This window comes from Zerene cesonia, chromosome 7, assembly GCF_012273895.1.
Source record: "Zerene cesonia ecotype Mississippi chromosome 7, Zerene_cesonia_1.1, whole genome shotgun sequence".
Classification (NCBI taxonomy): Eukaryota; Metazoa; Arthropoda; class Insecta; order Lepidoptera; family Pieridae; genus Zerene; species Zerene cesonia.
Genome location: NC_052108.1, coordinates 1,402,735 through 1,416,724, shown reverse-complemented (window position 1 = coordinate 1,416,724; position 13,990 = coordinate 1,402,735). Strand labels below are relative to the sequence as shown.

The window sequence follows — 13,990 nt, the reverse complement described above, 5'->3', positions numbered from 1 at the left end:
CCTTCCAAAAGACCGGGTGCTTTCCTTCTGGAGGTACCCGAGTATTATGGAGAGATACACATAATAATAATAATAATATTCATAGTGATAAGAAAAAAATTAATGTAGAAAGAAATTTAAATCAAATTAGTCTTCGCTTGATTTTTGCTTCAGAAATTACGTTTCAAACAACTATTAAGACAATTTTGATACGTGATACTTTTACACTATTTACGGAATATAAAGAGAAACTTCATATTAATATTAATATGTTTCTCTTAACCACAAAAGAGTCAACTATTTTGGGACGTTCACGCTCCAACATATGTAACAACTAGTTGTGCCGCGCGGTTTCACCCGCGTAAGTCCGTATCCCGTAGGAATATCGGAATAAAAAGTTACCTATATGTTATTCTAGTTGTCCAGCTATCTACGTACCAAATTTTATTGCAATCTCTTCAGTGGTTTTTGCGTGAAAGAGCAAAAAACACACACACATCCTTACAAACTTTCCCATTTAGTAATAAATTAGTAATAAATAGTTGCAAATTTAATAATTTCTTACTTTAGAGTAAGATCCAGAGATCCCCAGATGAATCCATCTCCGTACTTCGATTCCAAGGTCATTGGTTCTATAACTAATTTACCGCTGTCCGTGCGTACGTTTGTATCGTATAAGTAAACATTGAATGGGTAATCCTGAAACATTCATAAAATGTAATAACCTGGTTGACGTTGATTGGGAGCACGCTACTACTATAATTATTAATTAACCCAACATTAATTATAAATTTGTACTAACATTAGCTGCTTCTCCATTTATCGATAAGCATTAAAAATAATATTATAATGATATCCTTGCGGATACATTGGCGTTGATTTTGGGATTTAGGGGTGCTTGCGCTTTTTTTACCTGTGTTTCTAACTGAATTTAAGGTACTTTATCTAGATAAAGAAAATTTTTCAATGTTTTAATATACAGTAGCCGAAATCTTCATTAATAGTAAGTGAGATTTCAAAAATATAAGCATACTAGCTTTTCGCCCGCGGCTTCGCCCGCGTAGAATTCGCTTATATCGCGCGACATGGTAAGGAGTATTTTCTTCGCATCAAAAAGTATGGTTTGTTCTTTCCCACGTTTAGCTCCATCATCATACCAAGTTTCATCAAAATCGGTTTGACAATAACGAACTTTCATACAAACTTTCATCCCCTCTTTCAACTCTTTCTACCATTTTTTCGCGATAAAAAGTATCCTATGTTCTTTCCCAAGTTCAGTTCTATCTTCATACCAAATTTTGTGAAAATCGGTTCAGTGGTTTAGGCGTGAAAGCGTAACAGACAGACAGACAGACAGAGTTACTTTCGCATTTATAATATTAGTAGGGATTTGTATGGAAGGAAATTAAGAATTACGTACAGGTGCTCCAGGCATTTTGATTTCTGGAGTCCAGATTCTTCCCTTATCCAGATCCCCATCAAATGTGTCTTCGAACAGCAACTGTCCTTGACAAACGAAGCCGGGAGTCGTCACTTTACTCAAAGATATCTTACAGGGATATTTATATGGGTCTGTGTTAAGTTCTGTCGTTGATGGTGGCAGTGCAGTCGTTGTAGTGGTGGTGGTGGTCGGAGGTTCAGTAGGAGGGTCGGTAGGGACAGTAGGAGGGTCGGTGGGAGGATCTGTGAAGGGAGCTTCAGTTGATGGTTCGTTCATTCTGATTGGGTTGCCATTTTCGTCAACGTATCCTGAAAACATAATTAGTCATCAAGACAATAATCCTATCTGATAGATATGTTAAAGATAGTTTTGATCTGCTTCGCTAAAATACGTCAGTGTTATAAGGTCGCTTTAATAGGTCACTATAATCAATAGATACGTTAGCTAATTGAGTTGGTATGCAAATTTTTAAGAAGGCTTCGCTAATGCATATCTCTAATGTAATGGCAATAGAATCCAAAAAATTTATGTATAAATTTCAACTTAAGGTTAAAATTAAAAAATATTACATTGAATCATATATTGTGAACAACAAAAAATGCTATTTTTATCACCGGATTACTAATAACTTTGCGAATTGAGTCATAGGAGATCTGTCAATATTAATCGTTTGCTATTTGAATAGAATTCAATAGTTCTGTTGCATCATGGTCGCATCATATCTTTAGCACTTATTTAATCGTTCAATTCTTACATTTTCGGTACACTCATTATTTGCAAATTCCTGGCTACCTTTACCAGGGTATTGTGAAATAGTTGATGAGAAAAATCCAGGATACCTCTTTCATTGGAGTATACCTCCTACCTAGTATGTATACTTATGTATGTTATAGGAGTATAGAAGTATGTTATAAGAGCCTGAAGACATGTGTCTTCAGACAGCATAGATAGTAAAAATGCTCATTTGAAACCTTACCATCCACAGTCCATTCACCATCATCCTGTCTGTAACCCAAGCCCCCCTTGATAGCATACGTCCAGAAATAGATTTTGTCTCCAATCTTTAACTCGACATAATTGTCTCTAAACACCCATTTTCCGTTTTCAGGTTTGCTAAGATCCGCAGACCACGTACCAGCTTCTAAACCATCCATTTCTTCGTTGAGTTTGCCATGGAAGGCAACAAGGGTGAAGCCATCATCTGGAAATATTGATTTTAGCTGTTAGCAAATTTTAGTATTAAATATCAATATATCTTTTCACGAAACACTGATTCTAAGGTAAATTATATTTAATATATATCTATAACCTCTTATTATAGAGAGGGATTTGTGTTTTTGTACGTATGTTTGTAATGTTTTCACATAAAAATTGCTGGATCGTTTTAAAAATTCTTTCACCAGCACCAGTCCTGAGCGATATGGACTATGTTTTATTTTAACATCGGGCTCAACCACTATAATACATACTAATTTATATTTTCCTTACAATAATCTCGTAAATATAAACATATTATGTTAAGCGTAATATCCAATAGTTTTTAAAAGTATTTAGTGGAAGTAATTAAATTATTCCGTCTTGACCATGGAAATATTGAAGTGTTCGTCATACTTTATGTATATTGCCATGTATATATATACATGTATACATATAAACGAATCGCCAAATGTATTGAAAAGCGAAAATCTCGAGAACGGATCGACTATGTTTTTACTATTTTTGTTTAGACACAAGGAAGGTTCTTATAAAGTGGAAACACGTACCACGGGTTAAAAGGCGGAGCGCTTGTTGTATATATAAAAGCATATTATTTGTCAGTTATGTAAGCTTATAGTGATACTCTGCATCTAATACTCATATAGGGAAGATAATTTTTCAAGGCGCCATTATTATGCTGAATATATGAAACAGCATAAAGTAGCATAGTATTAGCATTACTTTGAAGCCTTCGCAATGTATTTTTTACTTACTGTGGTTTTCAAAAAAGTTTACTCGAAATAAATTTAACGTATTAAGTTTAATAATTTATTGGCCAAGAAACCTTCAGCCTTCATATTGTTAGAATAAGACCGAATTTAAGTCGGACCACATGGGAGGCACCAACAAATAAAAAATTTGTCATATGTATCTCCTCCCTTTTTTTGACGTCGGTTGTTTGATTGAAATAAATTGTTGGTGACATGTGCTTATCATACCGCTGTGTTAATTGCGTTTTGTGGTTTTGTATAATAATTAATATACTATTTACAGTTTTAAGTAATAAAGTAATATAAGTCGGATTAAATTTGATAACCGTTATAATGATTAAAATTCGAAACATGGACTTATATTTTATTTATTATATATCATTTTTTAGTAGCTGACCGGAGATTTGCAATGCCATAGCATTCTTTTTTGACATATTCTCCTTACTGTTTTTACGTTTTTATGCCTTTCCTGTACATTAATACATAAAAAGAAAAAAAATATTAGCAAGGACAAATATTAAATTTACAACCTTGCCTTCTGAACTAGGTTATTACTTGTATCTCAGAAGACAGTGCCTTTAAATTCATGTACATGAATTTATACACCAAATGCAACAAAACCTTATCAAAATCAACCCAGCTATTCTCAACTTATGCATACATAGGTACACAAAAAGCGACTTTGTTTTATACTATGTAGTGATAGTGATAGTCAGACTGATGATTAGTTATACCTAACATATAATTATAAAATGTGCAATATCATTGTACGTACACAAGAGTTATATATATACCTTATTATTCCTGTACGTCTATTGTTTAATGTATTTATTTACGAAATATTTATACAATTTAGTAAATTAATATTTAAATAAATAACCGTGTATCAGTGTCATTTTTGGTTCAGTCAACAACAATATAAATGCCATTAAAAAAGTAAATGTTCGTTCAAATTTGAATAAAGAAGTAATTTTATTACAATTCAAAAATCGAATAACATTGCATTTGTTCCAGCCCTAATTGTCAGAGGAAGAAAGTTTATAAATACCAACCGGGTATAGAAACTTTTAATCCCTTCGGGTAGATTGCTTCAAATTGAGCTCGAGGCACTTCATAGCATAACACGCAATTAAAACTCAGATACACTAATAAAAAATAAACTTTCATCTTATTCTTTTTAACACACGATTTATTTACACGTGACGACGCGTCGTGACTCGTGAGCAAACTCTGTAATAATGACCATTATGAGTGTATTTATTAAAATATTTGTTATGGTAATACCTTATACCGGATTTCAATGGTTCTTTAATTGGTCTTTTATTCTTAAACACGGTTCGATGGTCAGGTAAATATCAAGGACAAGTCAGGTTTTACGGGGAAAACGGATAAGGGGATATTTTAATACGCAAATTAAAATATTTTGTCAAAAAAAACCATTTGTTTTTCTAACCGATGCGGACATTCCGAAAAACGAAGCATCTTAATTCGATTGTATATTTTATTTTTGATTTTATAACTCTGTGGATTTTTTAAAAGAATTACTCTTTTTGGGTTCATTAGGATCATTTCAGTCATTTGGTTATTTAGCGGTTAATTTAATTTTTAGTTTTATAGCAATGAAATGCTTTATAAATATTTAAATTTAACAAAGGCCGCGTTCCATCGATACAATATTGTAATCATTAAAATAATGTTTCGTATTGGTTGTGATGGTTCTTAATCATCTCAATAGTTGGCGGTATCCCTTAGGCATATAAAACCGAAAGAGTATTTGTCGGTAAATTATATTTGATTATTTATTACATGAAAACATTGTAAGAAAAGAAAACAAATTTTGTAATCACAAAACTGTATGAGACAAACCAAAAAAACATATTTATTTCTTTCGTTCTAACAAAAATAATATAAAAATAACTAACAAAATATTAAGAATAGGAACCTAGACGATCTTTATATGTCAAATGTTATTTGAAAAGTATAATTTATTTAACCAATCATTTTGCAAATCAATAACTTATTTAATTCAACCTTTTTGCACATCACTAGCTGTTCATATGTCTGTATTTAAACCCAAACGTATTTGTCTAACTTTAACGATTAATTGGTATAAATTAACACCTATATAATTCTCATTATTAAGAACGAGTATCATGATTGTCCCTGACGTAGATACTATTTATATGTATGCTTATAAGTATAATACTAACTTGACGTAATCCATTTACATAAAGTTTGTATTACATATAAGCAGTAAGTACCTGGATGACCGAGCTTTGCTCGGTATTTTTTTTGTTTTTTTATAAATTGTGTTTTTTGGAAATTATATTTAAGTATTATTATTCGCCAATAGATGTCAGGAAGAGTCATAATAAATTGGGACTACTCAAACGCCTCCTATTTGTTAAAAAAGTAAGTTAAAGTCGATAAAACACGAATATGACATTTTCTAAAAAAGATTCCTAGCTAGATCGATTTATCGCCCCCGAAACCCCCTATATACTAAGATTCCAATTATACATATATATATATATACAAGAATTGCTCGTTTAAAGATGTAAGATACTAATTAGAGAAATATATTATCTGAACACTTAGTTTTCACTTGGCTTACGCCCACTCAAACCTATCGCAATTGATTGTTTTTGATTTCATTTAACTGTTTCCTTTATCTCTTATCTTTTTTATGTCGGCTTTTTCAAAACCCTAAGGGCAAATTTTCATGGGTGGCCGTGGCGATTACCGTCAGGTACCATCTAGACCAGCACCCATAGATTTTACACTATATATTGACCAGTTTCTTTGCCGGTAATGATACAAAACAAAGAAAGTTTGGAATGTGCAGGCTTAATAAATGAGTGTTCAGTTCTATTCAGTCAAATTATTTAATCAAAAGTAAAATTACAATTTCGTTTCTGTTGTTTACAAAAATGCACAATGATGACTGTGCTACCCGTGAAAAGAACACTACGTAAGAAATAATGCCTATGAAACAAATCCTTAAAATAAAACACAATATATCACAGAGCGTATATTCTGACATAATCCACTTTCATCTGTGTTTCGTACCACGATTGGTACCAGGTATCCTTCGAGGTCCAGAAGTTGTACATCGCTTTGCTGGCTCGGTTCTTCCAAGGTTTTTCTGGTGCGTCTGCAAAGTCGTGAACGCCTCCCACGCGAAGGCCAAGGCTCACGTAGAACTAAAACAGAATTAAGCGTTTTAATTTCCTATTATCGCGGTGAAACCTCTTTTTCCGATGGCAAATTTGGCCACGCGAGCGAAGTCGTGCACTAAAACTATAGATGGGTTCACTATAATGAATATAATGTACTCCTGGTCTGTTAAAAAGTCTTCTTTGAAATAAGTGTCTGTGGAAAAAATTCGATCAGGAGAAATATAACTAACCATCTGATCAAGAGGAGCCATAACAGAACCCTTCAGCCACGCAGCTGCATGAGGAACCGCGTTTGCTTTGGCGCTAGCAAAGAACCCTTCTCCTGCATCAATTGTACCATACTGTTCACCGTCTACGTATAGATCAATGCCATCTGTGGAGGAAATATTTGAATTAATTCCTGATTAGCAGAATTATTGAATACAATTACCGATTTAAAAAAAACAAAGAACTAAATACTAATAAATGTTAGACGAGAGTTTTCTTTGTTACATTCGTTTTTCTCATAGTCTTTTTATTTGTTAAAAAGATTTATCGTTTTATGCCAGGAACATAGTAAACGTGTTTAATTTTTTATTTCCTATACAAATCAAAAAGTTAGCTCGTAAGAGATATCTATAACTGCGATATTCTATTTCTATTGAATCAACTGAGACTATTAAAAAGACAAGGGTCTATTTATCTAATGTTATATGTATATAGTCTTTATACCGACTACAGAGGAAACAAACAGATGAGTTACGCTACTGTCTATAAAAGGTATTGTAGTGAGGTCTATTATTTTGAAATAATATCTACTGACAATTATGATATCAAGTCTTTACATATATGTATAAATCTATATAAAAGAGTAAACATGTGACACTTGGTGATACAAAACCACAAAGGTTTCGAAACTATTAGAACTTGAGAGCTGGATATTTAGAGGTTCAGAAGACGAGATCTTTCTTACCTGGTTTCCAAACTAAAGTATAAATGTGATAATCCTTATTCCAGCTTTCGATGCCAATCTTCTCTCGCATTAAATAGGATCGGTATGGCTCAGAGTCAGAGAGGATTGGTCCTCCGTACAGTTTCTTGGCAAATATTGGGTTACCTTTGGCGAAAGCGACTCTTATAAGCCCAGACTCATATCGAGGAATACCGTAGACCTTGTCGCGAGGTTCTAAATTCAATTCTGAAAAAAAAAGTATAATGACATTGTCATAAGCATGAAAATAGTTAAGTCCCGTGTCCCCTTATGGGGTATGGGGCGGGAAAAAAACATTAACTTACATTTATTTCACACATTCATATCATACTAATTTTGATTCAATAGTTCTTAAGAAAACGATCTAAATATGTATATGTTTTAACTATGTAAATAATGTGAGTTACATTCGTTTATAACTTATTTATTTAATATAATGAATTATATGTATGATACCTGGTATCAACCAGTTGCCACTGGGCAATTTGGCACGTATTTCAATTTTGCCGAATTTGAAACTGAACTTGTTTTTAGTAGTCATTTTGCCTGTTATTACAGGTGGCAGGATTTGCGCCCCGGAAGCTTGTCGACTGCACTCTGTTGTTCCAATTATACCTGTGCACCTGTAGAATAATATATATACAACTAGTTTAAGATTGATTTAATAATCATAATGAGTTCCTTGTGTTGTTTTAGAATGTTCTAGTCTTGTAAAATAAAAGACAATATTAAAATAATTGTTTCTGGGATCACATCTTCTCATACATTCTGATTGTATCTGCTATGTTATTATTATTTGTGTTTATATATGTACTAGCTGACCCGGCAAACGCTGTTTTGCCTTACTCTTATCATTTAGAGGCGTAAAAAATAGATGTTGGCCGATTCTGAGACATACTCAACATGCACACAAAATTTCATAAGAATCGGTCAAGCCGTTTCGGAGGAGTTTGGCAACGAAAACTGTGACACGAGAATTTTATATATTAGATATTATAATTTCAATGCTATTACGTTATTCGCTTATTTTAATTTGTAAAATTGTTGTCTTAATGTGTAATTAAATTTCTGTATAGCATGGTGCCGCGTGGGCTAGACTCTAAGCCACTATGTTTTTGAATAAAAAATAAATATATGTTGTCGAAGTGGAAAATCAATTCGGTAATACCTGGGTAAGAAGTTTAACGTAAAATAAGCTATAACCCGGTCTATAATCTCTATACGAACTTTCATACACACCCGATCCGCAGTTAAAGATCGAATGATTAAGAAACATACACCAATATAATCTTATTTCCGCATAAATCAGTAGCTAGTATTTTTGTTTACTAATTCGATAAGTAATAAAAATAATTTAATTACGTGCTAGATAAGTCTAAGGACTGCATTAGAATGCCTTCCTGGTATTTGTCTTCGGTAAGGATGGGGGAAATTGCTAAAGCGCCATCTTCAATTTTCAAACTGTCTGGCAAGTATAAGTTGAATGGGTAATCCTGAAAGAAAGTATTTCAACCGGATTGAAGAAAGGAGGAGGTTATCAATTCGACTGTTATAAATGACAAATTATGAAATAGACAAAATTTGATCACGAGGCGGGAATCGAACCCGCGTCTTTTGCCTAACCGACTAACTAAACATATTTTTTCTATTCTTTCATAATTTTTCGTTTATAAAGCATTTCAATGATATAAAACTAAAAATTTAATTCGACAGTTATTCTGGCATTGCTACGCTAGTACTATCGACTGGGTGAATTTATGATTCTTTTCTTATTGTAAAGCTGATGCCTCTCATGTGGTCCAAGAAAATTTGATTCGGCAATTTTTTGTTTATTTTTTTGATATTATTATGTATTTATTTTTTTAAGGTATGTTCCATTGATTCATTATATTACTTGGGACCTTTGAAAGCAGTTGTAAAAATAAGCGAATGAAATTGTGAGTATATATCTCATTCTCAATATTTATTCACGCTTTATTGCATGCTATGTATAATTACAAGTGAAGTTTAATATTGTAGTGTAATCCTAATAGTGAAATAAAATCTTCAACGCCTATAATCAAACAAAGTGACACATAATCTTTAAATATTTTTTTTATGACATAGCTGGTGGGTCACCTTATGGTTGGTTTTGCCAGTAAATATTTGAAAATTATATACATTTAGATATGCAACTTACGGGTCCCTCCGGAAATTTGACCTCGACTTCCCAATTACCAAGATCCTTAACACTGGGCTTATCAAACTCTTCGCTGAAGAGCAACTGGCCAGTACAGACACCCATACGACCATGGACAGCACTAGCAGACCGTTTGCAAGAAGGTGGTTGCGTGGGAGGGGGAGGTGCGGGAGGTGTGGTCCCAGACGCTGGGATAACTGTTGGGCCAGGTGTTGGCAATGGTACTGTGTTTGGATCGACCGGTGTGCCGTCTTCTGTGACGTACCCTAAGGAGTAATTAAGGTAAAAATAAAATCACTCATACCAACATTTTTTATGAACAGTTTTGTATATTTTGATGTTAAGAATGTTACAATTCATTATCGCAAATTCATAAATAAATAAATAAATTGATTCGCAGGAAATTTATCTGAATACTTAAATATATCAAAGTACTATCTTTTTCGCGCAGCTTCACACACGTTAATTCGGAGTAGTTTAATCGATTTATACATATATACCTTCCTCTTGAATCACTATATTTATAAAAAAAAAACTATAAGAATCAGTTACGTAGTTGTAAACATTCAGGCATACATAGGGATATAGTGACAGAGAAAGCGACTTTGTTTTATACTATGTGATGCATTCGAAATATTTACGAATATTACTATTTTTATTACTAAGAACGTTGTTAACAAAACATTCAAATAGATAAATTGGACAACCAATTTCTAGCAACTTATCTATTAAAGCGTTACAGGCTCATTCACTCATTTCTCATTTGTTATATATCTTATTTCTCATTTAAGAACTCACCTGTAACGGTCCATTCCCCATTATCTTGTCTGTATCCCAGACCATCCTTGATAACATAAGTCCAGAAGTAAATCTTATCTCCAATATTTAACTTCGCGCTTCTATCTCTGAATATCCACTTTCCATTTTTGGGTTTTAATATATCTCTTGACCATTGTCCAGCTTCTAGCCCTTCCATTTCTTCGTTGAGTTTTCCGTGAAATGCAAATAGGCTGAATCCATCATCTGAAATAAATATTGAAGAATGTATTTTATTTCAGTAGTAGTAGTATGTATTTTATTAGTTAGTGTGTGCTGAGAGATCAATTAGAAATGTCTGTAAAATTTTAGTAAATATTTCACTAAGTCACTCAAACATAACTATCTGTGGGTCGGTGGTATGGTTTACAGAGCAACTAAGGGCGGATAAAACTACTACGTCAGCAGGGCTCTTTAACTGTTATCTATGTAACATAAGGGTACAATTTGTTAGGAGAAGTAGTAGAGAAGTTAATCAACAAACAACAATTCTATAGTACCTTGGGTTCGAACTGGAAGTCAAACATTCATTAGTTCATTAAGACTTCTTGAAGCGTTTTTGAATCGTCATGACACACATTAATGATTACCAATTACCACCGTTACGAAAAGCAGTTTCTACAGAGTAGAACCGGCAAGAAACTCTGTACTTGCTCTTTCAAAATAATAGCTCTAAGACATATCTTAGTACGAAGACGAAGTGTACTACTCTTTATATTTCGTTATTTTAAAGATATAGGAAATGAAGAATATGGACTAATAACGGGATGAGAGTAACAATAGGACTGATGAATTCCTTCTCGGCTAATATTTCAGTGTTCAGATTTTGGATTATAAAATCAAAGTATTCAAAAAGTCAATGTCTTGAATTTTAAATAACTACAAAAAGAGATTCTTAATTCAAAGGCTTATTAAAAAGATTCGAGTTCATTACTGAAATACCTTCACTTCGATTGCACAAAATACGCGATTCATCTGATATAAATATGAAGCAGGTTATAAAATATAAATAAAATTGACCTATCAACCTATTTTTTGCATCAAAGAAATAAAACATCGCTTTTCCACGTCGATAATTTTTCAATGGACGGCTTTCTAATAGAGTTGTATTTGTTTTTAATTGTAGATTGTCATTTTTATATCAGCAAAAGACAATTTTGACACTATTATAAACGCAAAAGTTTACAAGAATGGATGTTTGTCACACTTTCACGAAAAAACCATAGAACTGATTTTGATGATATCTATATCTAGCAGTGCTTATGTACCAAATCACACATAATCTTTTGTATACTTTCTTTTGACAGCAGGTTCATCCGTGAAAACGCGCGACTTAGCTTTTATTAAATAAAAAATCTGATTATCTTCCCATGGCTGGCCTAGAAATACGCACGTATCCGAAAACAGTAGGCCAAGCGCGAGTCGGACTTGCAAGGTACCATAAAAATAAGCTTTTTTTCTACATTTTTTCGGAATTCGTTTGCCCGTTCCATTAAAACTACTGACAACGCAATCAGCAAACATGATTGGAATAAAATTGCACACCAAAAGTTTGATTAGACATCACGTAGGTAACTAAACGTGTTTCGAAACTCGTTATTTTTGTCCAACACGCGAACCAGTTGAAAAAGATAATTGTACTGCTTTTTTATAGATAGATACTTAATATTTATTATATGATTTGTCTACTGTGGCTTGTCATTATTCGGGATCAATATCCTCGTGATAATTTATAATAAGATCCATAATTTTTTATGGGCGTGTCGACTGGTGAATTTATTGGATACTTCATGTATCGATAACTGTATCGAGTCAGTGGTTAATAACCCTGATTGTTGAATGGAAAATTAATTTTACGCGATTCAACGTCTTTGAACGTCAGGAACGTCAGTGAACACCTTTCATATAATGATAATACCTTAATATACAGCGTGAACATGGTTGACCTTTCATTTCGCATGAACAAACAATTAATAACATTAAATTTGATCGTTTACAGTTCGGTACAGTGGTTGGATTTTCACATTAATTTATTAAATACTGGCTTTTGCTCGCGGCTCTATAGCGTTAAATGCGAAGCAGTTTAATAGACGTTATTATATTAGAGGAAGGTTATACAACATTCCTCTTGGATCACTCTATCTGTTAAAAGAACCCCATCATATTTTATTGAGTAGTTTTAAAGATTAAATCATAAATAGGGACATAGGGACGGACGGAGAAAGCGACTTTGTTTTATACTGTGAAGCGACTAGCCGCTCGTTGCGGCTCCACCCGGATTGATCCGGAATAGAAACAATATAAAATACAGCCTATGTCATTCACAGATAACGTGGCTTTCTAAAAAATTTTGAATTAGTTCATTAGATCCAGGAGATTATCCCATAAACCGTTACAAACTCACGAATTCACAAACTTTACCTGTAATTAATATTAATGTTAGAGGTTAATTTAACATATCTTACCACATAATTACAAGAAATTTTACAGAAAATCATTAAACATCATTAAATTTAGGTTCATAAATGCCGCTAGCACTATATTACTGAGCCTTCTAAATATTATAAACTATTGGTACAATCGGCCTAGACTAATCTAACTACAATTTTCTCAATATGAAAATAATATAACGAACCTTATTATGAAGCATAGATACTCTTATCATTAGTGAGAAGAAAAAAGATGTTGGCCGATTCTCATTTCTACCTATGATATGATATGTACACAAAATTTCATGAGAATCGGTCCAGCCGTTTCGGAGGAGAATGGTAACAAACATTGTGTCACGAGAATTTTATATATATAGATATCATATATTTTATGTTAATAACTCATCTTTAACATAAATAACAAAAATCTGTGACGTCAATTATTATTTTACAATACCGCATTGAGAGCCAGTGTACACGAGTGTATATTGTATCGAAATAATTTGCGTGCGCTGCACTGTCAATTGAATTAAAATAAGCTGCAATTTATATAACCACATTTATTATACAAACATAACTGAGAAAACAGTAAACATTTTTAGATAACCTATCGCTAATACATTGCACCTTCTTTTTTTTTGTGTTTGATTTTACGCGAGTATTATACATTTAGAAATTAAAAACTTTTAACAGATTTTAAACGCGATTTATTCATTATATTATCAACCCGACGTTTCGAACACTTTACAACGGGCGGTCTCCCCGTGACCACGCTCGCTGTAAAGTGTTCGAAACGTTGGGAAAATCTTGTAAAGATACCCACGGCCCCGGGGAAACAACGCATTTTTTTTTATTTAATATAGCATTTTTGCTTATCATTTTTAAGCATTAAATATTAAAGGAGTAATTGCTATGTAATGGGGACGTTTCATAACCTAATTTGTACTACCTAATTTTATTTTATTTATTTATTTATATATATTTCAGATAACAGCTCACAGTAATAACAAGGTGGTACTTAATAATTAGA

General features: G+C 32.8%; 2 protein-coding genes across 2 annotated transcripts in view; both read right to left on the bottom strand.

Annotated features, from left to right (window-relative positions):
- The window catches only part of LOC119840636 (beta-1,3-glucan-binding protein-like), a 9,703-nt gene extending 5,078 nt beyond the window's left edge, over nt 1-4,625 (bottom strand). The window contains exons 1-4 of the mRNA XM_038367320.1: nt 4,440-4,625; nt 2,397-2,621; nt 1,400-1,728; nt 545-678 (exon numbers count right to left, since the gene is read on the bottom strand). Coding sequence (XP_038223248.1) covers nt 545-678; nt 1,400-1,728; nt 2,397-2,621; nt 4,440-4,554 — 803 coding nt within the window. The 5' untranslated portion in view covers nt 4,555-4,625. The remainder of the gene's footprint in view (nt 1-544; nt 679-1,399; nt 1,729-2,396; nt 2,622-4,439) is intronic.
- Nucleotides 4,626-6,405: 1,780 nt separating this feature from the next.
- The window catches only part of LOC119840637 (beta-1,3-glucan-binding protein-like), a 12,921-nt gene continuing 5,336 nt past the window's right edge, over nt 6,406-13,990 (bottom strand). The window contains exons 2-8 of the mRNA XM_038367321.1: nt 10,514-10,738; nt 9,716-9,981; nt 8,899-9,029; nt 7,993-8,159; nt 7,519-7,743; nt 6,797-6,939; nt 6,406-6,590 (exon numbers count right to left, since the gene is read on the bottom strand). Of these exons, the coding sequence (XP_038223249.1) occupies nt 6,408-6,590; nt 6,797-6,939; nt 7,519-7,743; nt 7,993-8,159; nt 8,899-9,029; nt 9,716-9,981; nt 10,514-10,738 (1,340 nt within the window). The 3' untranslated portion in view covers nt 6,406-6,407. The remainder of the gene's footprint in view (nt 6,591-6,796; nt 6,940-7,518; nt 7,744-7,992; nt 8,160-8,898; nt 9,030-9,715; nt 9,982-10,513; nt 10,739-13,990) is intronic.